The 16,109-nt window shown below is 62.8% G+C and overlaps 1 protein-coding gene across 8 annotated transcripts in view; it reads left to right on the top strand.

Annotated features, from left to right (window-relative positions):
* Positions 1-16,109, top strand: part of PRDM16 (PR/SET domain 16) — a 298,034-nt gene that overhangs the window by 243,191 nt on the left and 38,734 nt on the right. For 7 of the 8 annotated variants that reach the window (XM_032303586.1, XM_032303585.1, XM_032303588.1 and 4 more), the window contains exon 4: positions 8,463-8,597. In XM_032303586.1, the coding sequence (XP_032159477.1) occupies positions 8,463-8,597 (135 nt within the window). Of the gene's footprint in view, positions 1-7,737; positions 8,220-8,462; positions 8,598-16,109 lie in introns of those variants that run through there. The other variant, XM_032303590.1, reaches the window with a different exon arrangement.

The raw sequence follows: 16,109 nt of genomic DNA, 5'->3' as shown, positions 1-16,109 counted from the left end.
TTAGAATGTCACAGCTGAGTCTGTGGTCATAGCAGCCCTAGGCTCAGAGGCTTCTGCTCCTGACCCAGCTTCAAATGAAATTAGGGTTGGAAAAAACATCTGGGCTGGTAGCTGTTAACCACAGGGGCCCGAGGGGCAGGGCGGGCCGGCAGGGGCCCGGGAGGGGTGCCTGTGTGGAACCTGCCCGCTGGGGGACTTCACAAGCCGGGCCAGGATTTGGGGCTCTTGTTGGTGCTGGTAGCCCTCTCCTGCCCAAACGTGCCGTGTGTTGGCAAGTTGGTGGCTCTTCGCGGCTCTGCACTGCCCTGGGCCTCAAACGCCCGATCAGCCTCCAGGCCTAGCCCCCAGTAGCCGAGGGGATGTTTCTGTCCTGCTAGGAGCAGGAACCCCGTGAGCCGGGGCAGAGTAGGGCTGGGACCCTCCGCACTGGGGCTTGCTGGGGGTCCCGGCGGGGCCATGCCTCTGCACGTGAGCACCCACAAGACAGCTCTTGGCACACACACACATACACACACACACCGCTGTCCCAGCTCGGGGTAGGGGTGCACACAGGCAGAGAGCATTTGTACCCAGATTATACCTGGATTATCTGAGGTCAGAAACCTCTGCAAGTCCCGCTCGGCCAAGCACCACCCTTGTGACACCAGCCGTCCCCTCAGGGTGTCAGAAGGAAGGGAGGCCCAGGGTCCGAGGTTGCCTGCTTTCCTGGGCAGGTTCAGGCCCCATGGTGGGGGCCCCACTCCCTCCTCAGCAGCAGGAGCTGGCACCGGGGGTTAGAGCAGCTGGAGATTGCCCTCCATCCAGCAGTGACAGGGGTGGTAGAGGCTTTAGCGCCGACTGCCAGGTGTGTGTCCCCACGGGGACATGAGGCCAGTCCTACGGGGCTGTGCTCGGGACCATCCACAAGCAGAGGACAGAGTGGACCCCGGCCTGAGCACCCCGGGGGCTGGTATCAACAAGTCAACCCGGTTGCTTTTCCTGGGAAGTGTCGGTAGCCTCTGACACACTCCAGTGTCCTCCCGGGGTTGGCTGGGAGGAAGGGGCGGCACTGTGGATGGAGGCGGCCCCCGGGGACACAGGAGCCTCCCTGGAGAATGTCAGCGTGGGGCCCGTCCACTGGGCCTCAGCTGGGTCCTGGGAAGGGGCGGGGCCAGTTCCTCACCCCTGCACATGCCTCGAAGTTCCCTCCCGCCTCCTCTCCGGCCTGCTCCCCGCGGAAACCAGGCTGTCACACACAGGGCGCTCACCTTCCGGAAGAACTCTCCATCTGACCACAGTGCAGGACACCTTTAAGGAGGACGCCCCTGTACACTGGGCCCCCGCTGCCAAAATTCGGTTTATAGACAACATCATAGGCGAGAAGCTCATGTCATCATGTGTCCCCATCAGCGGCGGCTGAGAACGCAGCCTATGGTCAGAGCGGCCCCCTGGGAGTGGCTAGAGCAGCCTGCCACCCCCTGGGGCGGGCGAGGGGAGGGGGTCCTGGGGACTCCCACTGTTCAGCCTCCCGCTCAGGAGGCCACTGGGACACTGGCCCCGGGCTGTGACAAGGGCCCTCCCCTGCTGGGGGCCGAGGCTGGGCCCAGGGCTCCCCTCAGTGACCAGGGGCTTTCTCTTGGGAAACACCGCCGAAAACTGTCGAGAGTCCCACACACAGGTGGCCGGCCGGGTCTTGAGGGGAGACAGAGAGGACAGAGTCTCTTTGCTGGGTGCCCCTCTCCGACTCTCAGCCAGAGCTGGCTTGTCCCCTTTGGGGACCCCCTCAGGATTCCTGGTGGCCCCCTGACTACTTGCTGACAACCCAGAAAGCCCAGGGAAGGACCCTGCTTCTGGCCACTGCCCTCATCACCCTGTGGTAGCAGAGCCCACCAGCCGATCTCTGAAGAGCTCACGAGCAGGTGCCGCCAGCCAGGGCAGCTGCTGCCCCTGCAGCCACCAGGGGCCGGAAATACGGCCCCACGGCACATGCAGCCTAGAACACTCTGGGCGCCAGGCGCAGTGTGGGCCCGGGGCTCCGTCCTAGGGGTCTTCTGCAAGCTCCCAGTGAGAAACCGATTCCTCGTAATAGTGTGGCCCCGCGTGGAGACACAGGCCTCCCCAAGGCCAGGAATCAGGAGAGGGCTCTCTAGTTCCAAAGGAGAAACGGAGGCAGGACCCCCGACAACTTCCCTGGGGTTGTCGAGTGAAGAATTATGCAATTTCGGGGCTGGGAAAGCACATGGAGTTCAGAAAGTCCAGCCTCCCCCCTGAGCACCCTACAGGGACGGCCACCAAGACCTCCTTGAATTCCCCTAGTGACGGGTGCTTGCCCCTCTGCAAGGCTCCCTGCCCACCTCATAGGCTGTGGCCCGCGGTCTACACAGACCCCGCCATGGCCGCGACTGTCGCTGACCCTCCTGAGGCGTTCTTCGTTCCTTTATTTACTTGGACGCTTGAACGTGCTTGTCTGATCACCATTTTGCCCGTGTGTCTGTCTTGGGTCAGGGCCACAGCCCACGGCTGATGGATGAGACATGTGTTCAGGAGGAAGCCCAGGCCCCAGGCATGCCCTCTGCCCGCAGTGCGTGGGGGACCCCTTGGAGCAGGGTCGTGGTCAGCTCAAACCAAGGGCCGGAGAGCGGGGTTCTGCCCCAGACGACTCCACAGAGCCCTGCCCGGCCCCTCTCCTTCTCCCCTGTGCTACCGATGCTCGGGGAGTGTGAGTCCCGCTCCGGGACACCCGGGGAGGGCTCGGGCTCTGCGCCACGTGGGGCTGAAACCCTGCTTCACCTCCAGCTTCTGCGAACCCCGCTGCTGCTGGGGGGCCTTCCTGTCGCTGCAGCCCCCGCCCAGGCAGAAGGGGGGGTGAAGGGCTGAGTCTCCCGGGAGGCAGGGAGGGCCGAGAGGAAACCCAGGGGCAGGGGGAGCAGCTCTGGCACTGGCCACACTCCCCACAGCCCGGGAGAGCCGCAGGCCCTGCGCGTCTGCGGGAGGCAGTATGCGAGCCTTGCATGGCGCCTGGCGGCCTGAGGAGCTGCTGGGCTGCGGGTTCTCTCGGATCTCTGAAGGCATCAGGGCTCCACAACGCTTCGGGCTCCGGCTCTACGCTGAGAGGCTGCGTGCCACACGGGCACGACAGTGCGGCCCCCGGACCGTCAGAGCCCCAGGCGGGACCCCGGCTGCCTCCTGCACCAGCCTCATCTGGGCCCTGCTCTTGGGTCTCTGAGACCAAAGACCTTGACCCTTGTCACCTGCTCCTGGACGCACAAAAGCCACCGCGTCTGGGAGCCCTGCCTGGCTTCTTCGAGGCAAAACCCCAGAAAACACGGGCTTTCCAGCCCCTCTCTCCATGAGCTCAGGAGCCAGGCTGGCCTCGTCTTCGAGAAAGGGCCTCCAGGAGCCTCTGTGTTTCCTGGAAGCGGCCTCCTTCTGCCCCGCCCCCTTCCCTCCCGTGCCCCCGACCCCCCCATTCACAGCCAGAGCAGGTGTGGGGCCAGGCCCCATGACCTGCCTGCCGGGACCCCTGCTGCCTGCCCAGCCGCAGTGTGACCCCGCGCTGCCCGCCGTATTGCCGCTTCGTGCCCGGTCACGTTCCCACCAAGCCCCATGGTGAGAGTCAGGACGGGATGTATGAGCTCCTCCAGGCTCCGGGTCTGCACCCGGACGGCGCTGTTTCCGAAGGCCTGGCCCGTACCTCCTTCCATCGCAAGAACGGACTTTCTGTTGTGGCCGCTCGTGGATGCATCGGCCCCAAGCACGGTGTGAGTGCGTGTGTGTGCGCCTGTGCGTGGAAACGAGAGCCACGCGGCTTTGTGGGCCTTCGAGAAGGGGTTGGGGTAGGAGACGGAGGCCGCTGCCGCGGGCACACGCCCTGCCCAGCCTTCCACCAAGCGGCCGGACCGCCCCAGGCCGGGGGGGCAGGAGGCCACACTCCCAGGCCCGCGCCTCCTTGTGTGCTCGGAATCCATTAGGAGAGGGGACGATGGGCGCCGGGCGGCCCGGCCTGCGCACACACCCTGAGCAGGGCCGGCGGCCGGCTGGGCGTAGGAGATGTGAGAGCACCAGCCTAGCACACAGCCCACAGATTAGAAGTGCAGGAAACCTCAAATGATGTGCAAAAACATTGTCAAGGTTACGAGAATTTTCCCATCCTCTTGCTTCATAACTCAGCATTGCCGATGGGGGTGATTTATGAGCTGGGGGACCTGGCAGGGGGACCAGGGCTGGGGAGGCCTCTGAGGCCAAGTGGGGAGAACGGGCAGGAGGGCGGCTTCCTTTGGAGGCTCTGGGATTCCTGAGGCTCAGCCCCAAATACCCGGAGCAAGGCTTTGGAATGGGATCAGACCAGGGAGCCAGTTTTCAAATCTGGGAAGAGACTCAGCCCCAAGGCCCTGGAGGCCACTGCTGGCTAAAGGGGCCAGGGCCCAGAGGGGGTGCCCAAGGGGCTGGTCCATGCCCCCCTTCCTCCTCAGGCACCCTGCTGCCTTGGGGCTTGGCACCCATCCTTCCCATCCGCTCGTGACTGTCTTGGTTTCCTGGGGCCAGAGCAGGTCTCAGCCGTGCCGCCAAGCTGGGGGCGGTGTTTGCGAGGAAGGGTGGTCTTCACCTGCCCCACCGGCGCTGGAGTGTCTCACTGTGGAATAGGCAAGAGAGGGACGTGTGGTGTCCAGGCCTGCGTCCGCAACCCCGGGACCCCACAGGTCTTGGAGTAGGTGCAGAGACCCTCCCTCTGGCCCCCCACAGCTCCCGACCCCCACTGCTGGGGCCTCTATCTCCTCTTACAGGAAACAGGACAATACCCGTCCGGGCCTCAGGGGCCTGCGGTGACCAGGGAAGGCTGGCGCAGGCACAGAGAGAGAACCGCGCTCCCGGCGGCCCAGCTCAGCCTCTGCAGAGTCCCCGGGGAGCAGGGACAGAGGAGAGGAAGGGAACTCAAACGTCTGTGCCCCATTTCTGCCTTCCTGGAGTCCGAGAGGGCACGGGCCTGTGGTGTCCCTCCGCAGAGCCAGAGGCGCGGGGGCTGCGTCCCGGGAGCGCTTTCCCGGTCAGAGAAGAGCAGCGGCGCCCAGGCTCCGGGCTCCGGGCCCTCCTCCCGCTCCAACATTCAGGTGGACCCAGTGCGCCCAGGTGACGCCCCGATGCCCAGCCACGATGGCGGACACAGGCCTGGGCCCTCTCCCCCCGTGTGCCCGACTGGCTCAGGGGCCCCCAGACTGGGACTTCTGCCTTCTCGGGAGGAAAGGCCCGCAGCCCCCCTGCTGCTGCTCAGAGGGAGGGTTCCAGGGAGAAGGACGTTCCCTCCAGCCCTCAGCGCCCGCCTGGAGGTAACTCCCACCCCGTGACCAGCCAAAGTGTCAGGGGCTGGGGGACCAGGTCTTCTGGGCCAGAGGGGAAGGGCGTTTCCCTGGAGTCACCAGGAGGGAAGCTGCTGGCTGGGGAGCTGCCCCCAGGTGGGGACAGAGACAGACCGGTGTCCGTGTGGCTGAGTGACCAGCCCTTCACACAGGCTTGATGGACCTGGGGTGGTTTCCCCAGCACAGAGAAGGGTCAGGACAGGGGCCAACCTAGAGAAGAGAGAGAGGCTGGTCGGACGAGGACCGGCAAGCTCACCGGAAGGCCGGGTTTGCCCACCCAGAAGGCGCTCTCCGTGGTGCCGGGTGGGGGGCGGTGGGGGGACCGACCAGGCGGACGGCAGTGTGGTGGGCTCCTGGGCCCGCAGGATGCACACAGCGGGGAACGCTGGCTCACGGTCGGCAGGCCAGGCTGCCGGGGGCAGGGGCGGGCAGGGGCGGAACAGGACCCCACAGGAGCCTGAGCGCCGTGGGCAGCTGGGGCTCCTCTGCTCTGCCTCATCTCCCCCGGGACGAGTTCCTGGAGCAGCCGAAGGGTCACGCACCCTCTCCAGGGTGACAGAGATGGGGGGCAGCGGAGGAGTCCAGTCCGTGCAGGGCTTGGTAGGCGAGCCTCTTGGGGAATGAGCCTGCAGGACCCCGAGTCCCCACCCGGGGTTCGGGCCTGGCTTGGGGCCCCCAAGTCTGTGTTTGAGACCCGCATCCCAGGACCTTCCCACGTGGGGCAGTGTGGGGAGGACAGACGGGAGAGCGGGGCATGGCAGCGGGCGCAGAAGGACTTGGAGGGGCAGACGCCCCCCCAGGGAGGGGCAGGTGTGGGGAGCCCGGGGTCTCTGCTCAGGGTGGGGGGCCTGCAGGCTGCCTTCGGCCATGTCCTCGCTGGGACGGCTTTCTCTTTTCCCAGAAACACAACAGACCGCCCCCACCCCCACGTGAATGCCCGTCACACGCGTGCTCACATGTACACACGCGTGCACATACGTGCGCAAACGGGACGGGGCTCCCAAGCGCTCAGAGCGGGGGTTGGCTGGTCCGTTAGGGATAACTCTTCTGCCAGCGGCCAAGTGAAGCCACACGCCTGAGGCAACAAGGGGGCCCCAAGGGGTAGCAGGGGTGCGGGCACAGGACGCGGCTGTGACGGTCCCGGCAGCCAGCGCCCCTTCCCCGGCCCCAGCCTGTGCCACGGGCGGGGCTGGACAGAGACAGAGGTTGTGGGGTGGGCACCCCACAGAGCCAGGCCCCGGCGCGGGGAGGGGAGGGGTGCATGGGTCCTGGCCACCCGCCCCCCCCGTCCTCCCTGCGGCAGAGGAAGGCAGCGGCGCCGACCTATCAGCTGACAGCCGCAAACCCCAGGTTTTGCTTTGTGGGTCCTCTGCGGGTTTCCTGCAGTTGGGGCGGGAGGCGTGAGGAGGCGTGAGAGGTGTGGGTGCCGGACAGGGGCCTCTCCCATGTGGGCCTGCGCTCCTCCCCCTGCTGGCCAGCCCGTGGTGGCCTCCTGATGCCTCCCCGTGCCCCCGGGCGCCCCGAGGGTCTGGACACAGGCAGCAGAGGGCAGGGGGCTGGACAGACAGCTTCTCTGTGCCTCGCTGTCCCTCCATCCCTGCCTGTCTGTCTCTCACCTCCCACCCTGGCTAGGGCTCCTGGCCCCTCTCCCCTCTCTCAGAATTAGAGGCTTTTTCGCATCTGGGAAAAGCCCTCCAGAGAGGGGAATCACAGACCCGAGGCTCCCGGGTTGATCCCTTCCGAGTCAGCCTCCGGGGACGCCAACAAAGCTGGGCCCAAGCCTGTCAGCCCTGACACTTGTCGGGCATGGGAGGGGGGCACAGAGGGCTGCGTTGGCTCCAGGAGGGGTTTCCAGGAGCCCTGCGCTGTGTGTGGGCCGTCGGGGCACAGGCAGTTTCTGTGCCTCCCGCAGCAATACCCTTGCCCCCAAAACTGTGCTTCCTTGTCCCTGGGAGGCCAGGCACAGCCCTTGGCCATCCTGTGGACATTTGGGGAGCAGCTGTACTATTGCAAAGCATCCTGAGTTGCTGGTCAGAAGCAGCCTCTCCGGGCCTTGGGGGGGCAGGTTCTTGCCCTTCCTGGGTCCCTATCATTCAGAGCAGGTGCTCGGGACGCACTCCAGGGACCAGAGGCCACGGTGCCTGGAATCAGTCTCCTTGGTCTTTGCTGGGACAGGTCACTACCTGCCCTTCCTGAATGTATCGGGTCATTCTGACGCCCTGCTCACCCGGACACCCTTTCCTCTTAGGCTTCAGCCCCTCCCTCTGACCCTCTAAGAGCTGGGGCTGGACCTCCCAGGAAGTTGGCCCAAGAGGCTGCTGGCCCCCAGGCTCTGGATTCAGATCCTGGGGCAGGGACGGAACGGAGCAGGGGTGGGGATGGGAGGGGCCTCTGCTGCCATTTCACCTCAGGCTCCCAAGGTCCCGGGGCGCCCCTCCCTCCGCCGGGGATGGTAAATGACGCGCTCAGAGATGTGCACCCTGAAACGCACGTTCAGAGCCCCGTGGCACCGACAAAGTCACCGAGCCCGTTGTGGGTGCGCCGGCTTCGGAGGGTGGGCCGAGAGGCCAGGTCCCAGGTGTCACATGGAAACTTCCCGCCTTTAAGAATACAGAATGCTTTTCTTACGTTCGGGGTGACGTGAGTCCTGGTGGGGAAATGCACACGTGCACACGCACACTCACACCGGCTCAGACGCAGCCACACACCCCAGCAACACCTCTACCTTCTAGAATGTTTTCCTGCAGCCGGGCGCCCCAGCGCCCCTCAGCAGAGGGCTCTGTTCTTAAATGCGGCGGCCTCTGCTTTCTCACATGTGGGACAGCTGGGTCTTCCTGCAACCCCAGAGGCCTCCGTCGTGGCCGGGCCAGGGCGGCCGGCTGCTCGGTGAGCAAAAGGGCCAGCCTCCCGCCCCTCTACTGGGCTCTCAGAGGCTCCTGGGACGGGCAGCTGGGTGGGATGAGGACCTCACAATCGCCCGGGGGTTCTGCCGAGACCCAGAGGCTGGACCGCCTTCCTCCGGGGCCCGAGCAGCTGGTCCTTCATTGGGCAAACGCGCATCGTGCAAACTCTCGTGCACAGGATACCTCTGACCCTCCCTGGTTCTCTGCCCACCCCCCTCCCCGGCAGATCTCCGAAGACCTGAGCACGGAGAAGCTGTGCACGGACGCGGGGCAGGCGGGCTCCGGCAGCTGGCTCAAGTACATCCGGGTGGCGTGTTCCTGCGACGACCAGAATCTCACCATGTGCCAGATCAACGAGCAGGTGGGTGCGGGCCGTTCGTGTGGGCCTCGGAGTGGCCCTGGGTGAGGGGCTCGGCCCCCAGACCGACGAGAGGGACCCGCGAGCGAAGGGCTGGCGCCGCCTCTGCCGGGACTCCTGCCCGGCCCTGTCCCGTGGCGGGGTAGCGATTTGTCAGAGGGCCAGGCAGCTGGCCGGGGCTCGAGAACCCAAAGATGGTGGTTTCCATGACGGAAAGCCGTGGGAGCGGCAGGTCCTGAAACCACAGGGTCCCCGTCCCTGCTGTGCTGCCCCAGGAGGGAGGCGCAGAGCTCGGCCCATCCACATACGTGCCGTCGTCTCCAGGGCTCGGTCTGGCCAGGCTCCCTCCAAAAGGGTCAGCACTGCCCTCCGGGAGCGGACGGCCGTCCCTATGGCATCCGGGCCAGGCTGCGGAGGGAAATGGACTTGTTTGGGCAAAAAATCCTGGCCCCGCTCACAGCCACCTGAGCCTTCCTGAGCTCAGTGGCCCTGACTTCAGCCCCTGGCCCCTTCAGCACCAAGGGACACCTGACTTCTGCCACCAACCCTCCGGAGGCCGAGGGCCTCGCTCAGCGATGGTCCGTGCCGCCCTCGGACCACAACTGCTCGTGGTGGCCCTCTAGGCCCGTGAGCAGTACAGGCCAGAAGATGCCAGGCAGAGTTTCTTTTGACCAGGAAGGCCACGCATCCCCAGTGCTGGGAGCTCTCAGTTTATGTCTTTAATTACAAATCTGAAAGTGGCCCCTGGAGCCTCCACGCTCCAGAGCCAGACCCCTCAGGCACATTTCCGCTGATCTCCCAGAGCGCCGGGCTCCTCGCGATGCTGGGGGGCCCAGCCCCTCCCATCAGAGCCGTTGGCTTTTGCCTATAATATCTTGGGGTTACACATGAGATTTCATCTGCAAAAGGGATTCCGCTGCTTTCAAAGATGTTTTCAGAGACCACATAACAAAGGGCACCTTCTCCCATCGCCTGTGCAAACCATTAAAAGCAGTTCGAGGCTCTTGACTTCAGAGAAACAGTTTTGCATTAAGAAACAGAGAGCAACACCAGGGAGGTCCCTAGGACCCCCGTGAGCTGCCCCCCAGTTCTCCCTCTTCTGCTCAGGCTCCTTCTCGGCCCCAGGGCTCAGCCTGGATTGAGCCGTTCCTTGCTGGGCACGAGCGGGTCCTTGTTTCACAAGCTGGCGAAGTTAGAACGCGCCCCTGCACCTGGGATGATGCAGTTTGTACGTAGAACCCAGCGTTTGGAAAATCACAAAAGCGTATTGTGGAAATTAAAGCAAAAGAAGATCCACGAAAAACCAGACCTTAAAAAAAACAGCAACACTTGTCCTTCCTCCAAATGAAGGTGCAGTGTAAGCGGCGGAGAATCGGAGGTAGGCACGTGGAGAGATGCGCTTTCCAACGCCCCTTCCTTTGTGGACCGCGGTGTCCTTGGCCGTGTGTCCGGAAGCTGGGGGGCAGCAGAAGGAGCCCCGCGGGGCCAGGCCCAGGAGGGCATTTCTGGGACATGCAGAATAGAGTGATGGAAGTCTGTGTTCTTTATTTACGAAAGACATTTGTTCGAGTGTTTGAACCAAACTTAAGTAGCAAAGTAGGTACCTTTTTGTGGCCAAGTTCTGGAAAAGCCAGCAGGTGTGGGAGCTTCTCAACGAGGGGCCTGTCCTCAAACATCTTTCTTTGTCTTGGTATTAATATTTCAGGGGAGTGTGTGCGTCCATTCCACGCGGCGGAATGAACAGCTTTGCAGCAACGTCTTTCCGTCTCTTTCCACCAGGGGACAGAACCCTTTTTGCTGGGCAGGAGTGATGGTCCTTAACTCTTACTGGTTCCCTTAAACCCACTTTGCCCCACCCCCCGCCCCGTGCTTACCTTTCCCAAGGATCAGGCTTAGGGGCCGAAAGACTCCTGTCTCTTTTACTCAACCCACTATGACACCGAAATTCCTTCAGGCCCCTCCCCCCCTGCTGGGTGTTTCTCTCCGACATGGCCTTGGGGGATTAACCACCCCCATTTCAGCTTGCAAGCTCCGAGGGAACTTGGGGTGTCCATTTAAGCATATGCCACACTGTCATGACCCAGAGCGTCGACATTGCTCTACCTGGGACATCTCAGATCCCCAGCCTCTGAGGGAGTGTGGAGCCCCCACCCTTGGAGCGCCTCCGAGGACCAGGCGGTTGCTCCCGGTGTTACAGAGCAACAGGGTGCCCGCCAGCGTCCCTCCCGAGGAGGCACACCTGCACGCTTCTCCAGCCGTGGGGAGGGGCCTTCAGGTCACACAGGGAAGCAGGAGCAGGGGGGAGGCAGGACCCCGGATGGGCACCCGGTCGGGAGGTGCTCAGAAGGCTGTCAGCTGCCCCGATTTTCATCTCAAAGTCTTACCTTTGCACTTCAGTTATCAGAGGAAAATGAGCAAATTGTGGGGCATATTTTCCTTTGTAAAATAATCCTAATGATTTCAGACTCTAACAGTGTAAGGAACCACACTTGGATCCAACCGCACAGGCCTCGGTAATCATTGCTTGAATAAAGCGAATTTTAGAAATGCCTCTTTTTAAAAAAATCATTTATTTATGTTGAGAGAGAGCGCGTGAGAGCAGGGAAAGGGGCAGAGGGACAGGGAGAGAGAGAATCCCAAGTGAGCTCCAGGCTGAGCACGGAGCCCGACGCAGGGCTGGAGCCCCCGACTGGGCGATCGTGACCAGAGCTGAAATCAAGAGTCGGACATTCCACCGACTGAGCCACCCAGGTGCTCCTCCAAATGTCTCTTTGAAAGGGATCTAATGGACTGCTTTTAATTACAGAACGAGTTTTTCAACAGTCTCCCGGAGGCTGACTAGCTCTCTCGGTGGGATGGCCACGTGGCCGCTGCGGAAAATGTCTCCATTCCCATCCTGACTGTTGGAAACACGGGTTGCTACAAAGTGGACTAAAAATGTCCCTGAAATATTAATAATAAAACAAAGATTTTTTGGAGACAGGCTTCTCTTTGAGAAGGAAACATTACGCGATATTAATGGGATTTCTCAGATTTCTGTAATCCCAAGGGTTTCTACCAGGATTTCCTGCACTTACGGACAACCCCTGCCACGCACACAGGCAAACACACGGACGCGAACAATCCTCCTTTCTCTGTCTCCATCTCGCACACACACACCGGCTCCCGATGGCACAGACACGGAAGGGACAGCGTCCAGACTGAAAATCGAAGACCCACGACGCAGGGTGGGGTTTGCCAGTCGGTCTTCAGAAGCTCAAGTCACATGACCTCGGCCCTGGTTTTGAGAGGATGAAGGAGACGGGTCAGGAGTGGGTCTCGGGGTCCTGAAGAAAAAGTCTCTGGAGTCGCGGCTCCCAGAAGAAATGATCTGGTGGCTGAGGAGGAGGCAGCTCTGGACCGGACACGTGTCCTCTCGAGGGAGCCATGCATCTCCTCCGTGGACTGTGGCACCCATAGCCGTGAGCCTGACCCTGCCTCCAGCTTCTCATTTATGCCCCGAGACTCCCCCCAGGCGCCCCGGGGTTCTGAGAGGTCCCAGCCCCAGGGGCCTCCAGGACGGGTGACCCGCCAGTCACTCTGCTCTGTCCTCTCTGCGGCTCTGGGCTGGGGAGCCCCACGAGCAGAGGCCACGCCAGGCCGTGAACTTCCTCCCGGACTCGGCTGCATCAACTCAACAGGCACTTGTGGCTTGCTACCCACACGGAGCCCACAGGGAGGTGGCCGGGCCACTGGGAACAGAGCATCCGCAGCAGACAGCCGGACGGACGGAGCTTTTCTCCGGGACTTTTGGGGGTGGTCAGATCACAGCTGAAGATGCTGGGGTGCTTTGATTTGCCTTTCCCACTCAGCGTCACCGGAAGGCAAAGGAAAGCCCACGGGCCCCTCAGTTCACTCTGGGTGGCGTGAGCCCGCCTCCGGCCCCGGGCGACCTCACCTCCCTCTCCCCTGCCGCCCACCAGCTCCTGCTTTTCCTCTTGGAAAATCTGAGACACTCAGATCACCCCTGGGTGGTTCTTTCTCCCGCAATTATGAGCAAACAAATTCGTTTGAAATGTTTCAGGAGACGGACAGGGTCTGTCCCTGGATCCGTCTCCATGTTCAGAAGGAAAACTAGAGCTTGGGAGTCAGGCGCGCGCAGGCCTGATCCCCGCGTGGCTCTCTCCCGGTCTGCCTCACCCCTCCAGGGCAAGGATGCCGGCGCCCGACCTCACACGGCCAGCGGGGCTGAGGACGGTGTGCTATGGTGCTGGGGGTCACAAAGAGACATCGGGGAGCATGACTCGGGGCTCCAGACCCCCCGGCACACTGAGAAGAGGCCGCGAGGCCCCCACCGCACCCCCAGGTCCGGCTGGGTGGCAGGGGATCCCCAACACCACCGGCACGTTCCCCCTGGGCAGAGACCCGGGCTCAGCCTGCGGCCGGGGCTCCCCAAAGTGGAAGCAGACGGGCGTGTTAAAGGAAGGCATTTCGTTGCCGATGAGCCAACCGATAAGCACGCATCTGTGTGCGTGAGCGCCCGCGCTTGCTCGCTCTAATGAAAACCCGCTGCTCCCGGCCCAGCGCGCGGCCCAGGCTGCTTCTCTTTCACTTTCGCTACCCCTCCCTCCACGCGGACCCCTCGGCCTGTCGCCCGTCGCCCGGCACGGCCTGTGAGCGATCCGCGGGGGCTGGAACTCACGGGATGGCGTCCAGTGCCCGGTTCCTTCTCCCTCTGCTCTCAACCCCCACCATTTTCTAAATTAAACATTGTAGCTCGCAAACAATTAGATACAATTTCCCCCTTTGAAACGAGAAGGGCAGGGGATTCATTGTAGCGTTTCTTGGCGGGTTTACAGAAGACTTAAGGTATATATCAAATGCCTTGGAGTCCGAAAGCTGCCGAATTCAGAGCAAACCGATCCTCTCTCTTCGGCAAAGAATAAGATGCAGATTCAAGCGCGCCCTGGAGCTCCCAGCGGCGCTCTCGCGTCCGGATTCATGGAAGGGGATACGTTATCAGGAGATGCCCCTCCGGAGGTCGAAGACCGTCTCTCTCTAGCCGCAGCCAGGAGTGTCTGTGTAGACACGGTTGCACTCTCCAGGTCCAAACACACCGCGAAGAAATGTGCCGGATTTTTCCCCACGTGTGTGTGGCTGGGAAGGTGACCGGGCAGAGCAGCGAGACTGTGAGGACGTGGACACAATTGCTTCAGCCCCGCAGGGGCAGACAGGAGCGTGGCGAGTGTCTTCTCTGTCGCCCAGAGGAAGAGACTGTCTGCACGTCCCTGCTCAGGTCTCCGTGGTTCTGTAAACTCCAAATGCTCGAGCCGTCAGGCAGCCCCCGGGCCCGGTGTCCAAGACTTTCCCGGGCACAGACGGCCCACAGTTTGGGGACTGCAACTCGTGACGACACATGTAGCATCTGTAGGTCCTGGAAGCGATGAGACAGCACAGGAGCGCTCCCCAGGGGTCTAGAGAGACAAAGATGCCCAAAGATCAGCATCCTCCCTCCGCACGGGCCACAGGCAGCCGGGCCACTCTGATTCCCCTCTCTGGGCTCCTGTCTCTCACAAAGAGACCCTCAAGTAGCACCCCAGAGGCCCCCACGACTCCAGCCCCATTCCCAAGTCCAGGGCGGACTGAGAAACACAAGATTTCGTACGTGACCGAAACCCTCCCCGAACGTCTCCCTTGACCACCTCTGTGTTCCTACAAAACGCGTCTGCTCCGGGGCGGTGGGGGGCGGGGGGGAGTGTGGCCGGGCCCCCACCTCCTCGTGGCACCCGGGGCAGATTGGGTGGATTTCCTCACAATTTAACGTGTAAGATTCTAAGATGGGCCAGGAATGAAAATTGTGGAACGTAAACCCTCAGATTCACAGCACCTATCCCTGTGAGTTCGTTTGATAGTTAAAAAAACAAACTCGAGAAAGTGGCCAAAACGGAGAGCCATTTTTTTTAAATTTGAAATATTTTATCTCAGAGAATGTTGTTCAGGGGCCAGTGATGGTTTCCACGGAAGGCCGGTACCCGAGCACAGCTTGGGTGAAATCCAACCTTTCTCAGGCCATTTCGCCACCCGGTGTACAGCATGGCCGTTCGTTTGTCCCCGAGCTCTGGGAGCCGAGTCCCTGCGTAGGGAGAGGGACAGAGCGGGAGAGAGCACAGCTGTCGCTCGGAGGACCAGGGTTTGGTGCGGATCCGCGGTCCTCGTGGAGAGCCCAAGACTCTGAAACAAGGGCCTGACTTCAGACCCCTCTGCTTGGCTTCGTTCCTCTGAAATCTCTGTATGGGCAGACGTGCATGGGCTCCCGCGAATGCCCGTGAGCTGCTGCGGCTTCCCTCGCTCTCAGATCGTGAACCCAGTGGGGAGGGGGGAGGCTCCAGCGAGGCCTGCCCCGCCACATGCCAGGAGCCTGGAGACAGGGTTTGGGGGGGCCTGGGCACTGCAGCTGCTGGGGGGTGGGGGGCACGTGTCCTCCTCGGTGCTGTCACCTCCAGGGACCTGGCTCCTATCCCCGTGGCTGCCGGCCTGGCATCAGGGTGGGGAGGGGCTCTGTTTCCTGGAGGAACCGACCCTCAACCCCACCCCATGGAAACGGGAGCCCTCGGCCCCTCTGTGACGCCCACCCGCCCTCAGGTCTGAACCCGACCCGCTGCCGGGCGTACAGTGGAGGGGACCTTACCAGCCCACGTCCAGAACTTTGAAGGGGCCTCGGGAATCATGTTATAGTCTCGGCTCTGTCCACGCGCTGTTTGCAACACCCCAAAGGCCGGGAGCCGCCCAGGCCTCTCTCCCACCGCAGCTGGCCTTTGTCCCAGGAAGTCGGCAAAGCCCGCGGACCTGGAACTGTGACTTTCTCCATGGGTCTGGCTGATAAGGCCTTTGTGCCTGCGGGAACCGACAGTGAGAACCCTCGGCTTTTGTGCGCACCCCAGTCACCCTCATACCTCCATGTCCCCGGCGGAGGCAGCACCCGCGGAGTTCGAGGAAAGTTCGCGCCGATTCCTGTCCACCTCCGGCCCCCCTTCCAGGTGGAGGCAGGTTGGGGACACCCCTGCCCCCCACCCGGCCCAGCCCTGCAATTAGCACTAATAGCAACTAATTGCATCTGCTGCTCAAAGTCCAGGCAGCCACGGCTGAGGGCCACTGCCTTCGTGTCCTACTCTCCAGCCCCACCAGGTGCCCAGAGGACCGTCCAGGGCTGGGGACAAGGTGCCGACTGTGCCTGGGACTGCTCCCCACGGCCAAGAGCTCTAGACCCTCCCTGGGCTCTGAGGCTCCTGCTGGGGCTGTGCTGGCGGCGGAGGGAGCGTGGGTCCCGGGGAGGCCGGGCAGCCTGGGAGTGCGGCTGGGGGCTGCAGAGGGGTCCCGGCAAGGTGGGGCAGCCCCGGAAGCTGGGAGGGTGTGGGGGCGGGGACCTCGGCCGCCCTGGAGGACGGAGGGGATTCCAGGAGGTCCAGCTCCGAGGTTGGGGGGGGGGCATCCCAGGAGAGCCAGCGGCACTGGGAGAGGGGGGTGAGGAGGGAGGGG

This window comes from Mustela erminea, chromosome 10 (assembly GCF_009829155.1).
Source record: "Mustela erminea isolate mMusErm1 chromosome 10, mMusErm1.Pri, whole genome shotgun sequence".
In the NCBI taxonomy this organism is placed as follows: Eukaryota; Metazoa; Chordata; class Mammalia; order Carnivora; family Mustelidae; genus Mustela; species Mustela erminea.
The sequence above is the reverse complement of the archived record's forward strand: the minus strand, read 5'-3'. Positions and strand labels throughout refer to the sequence as shown.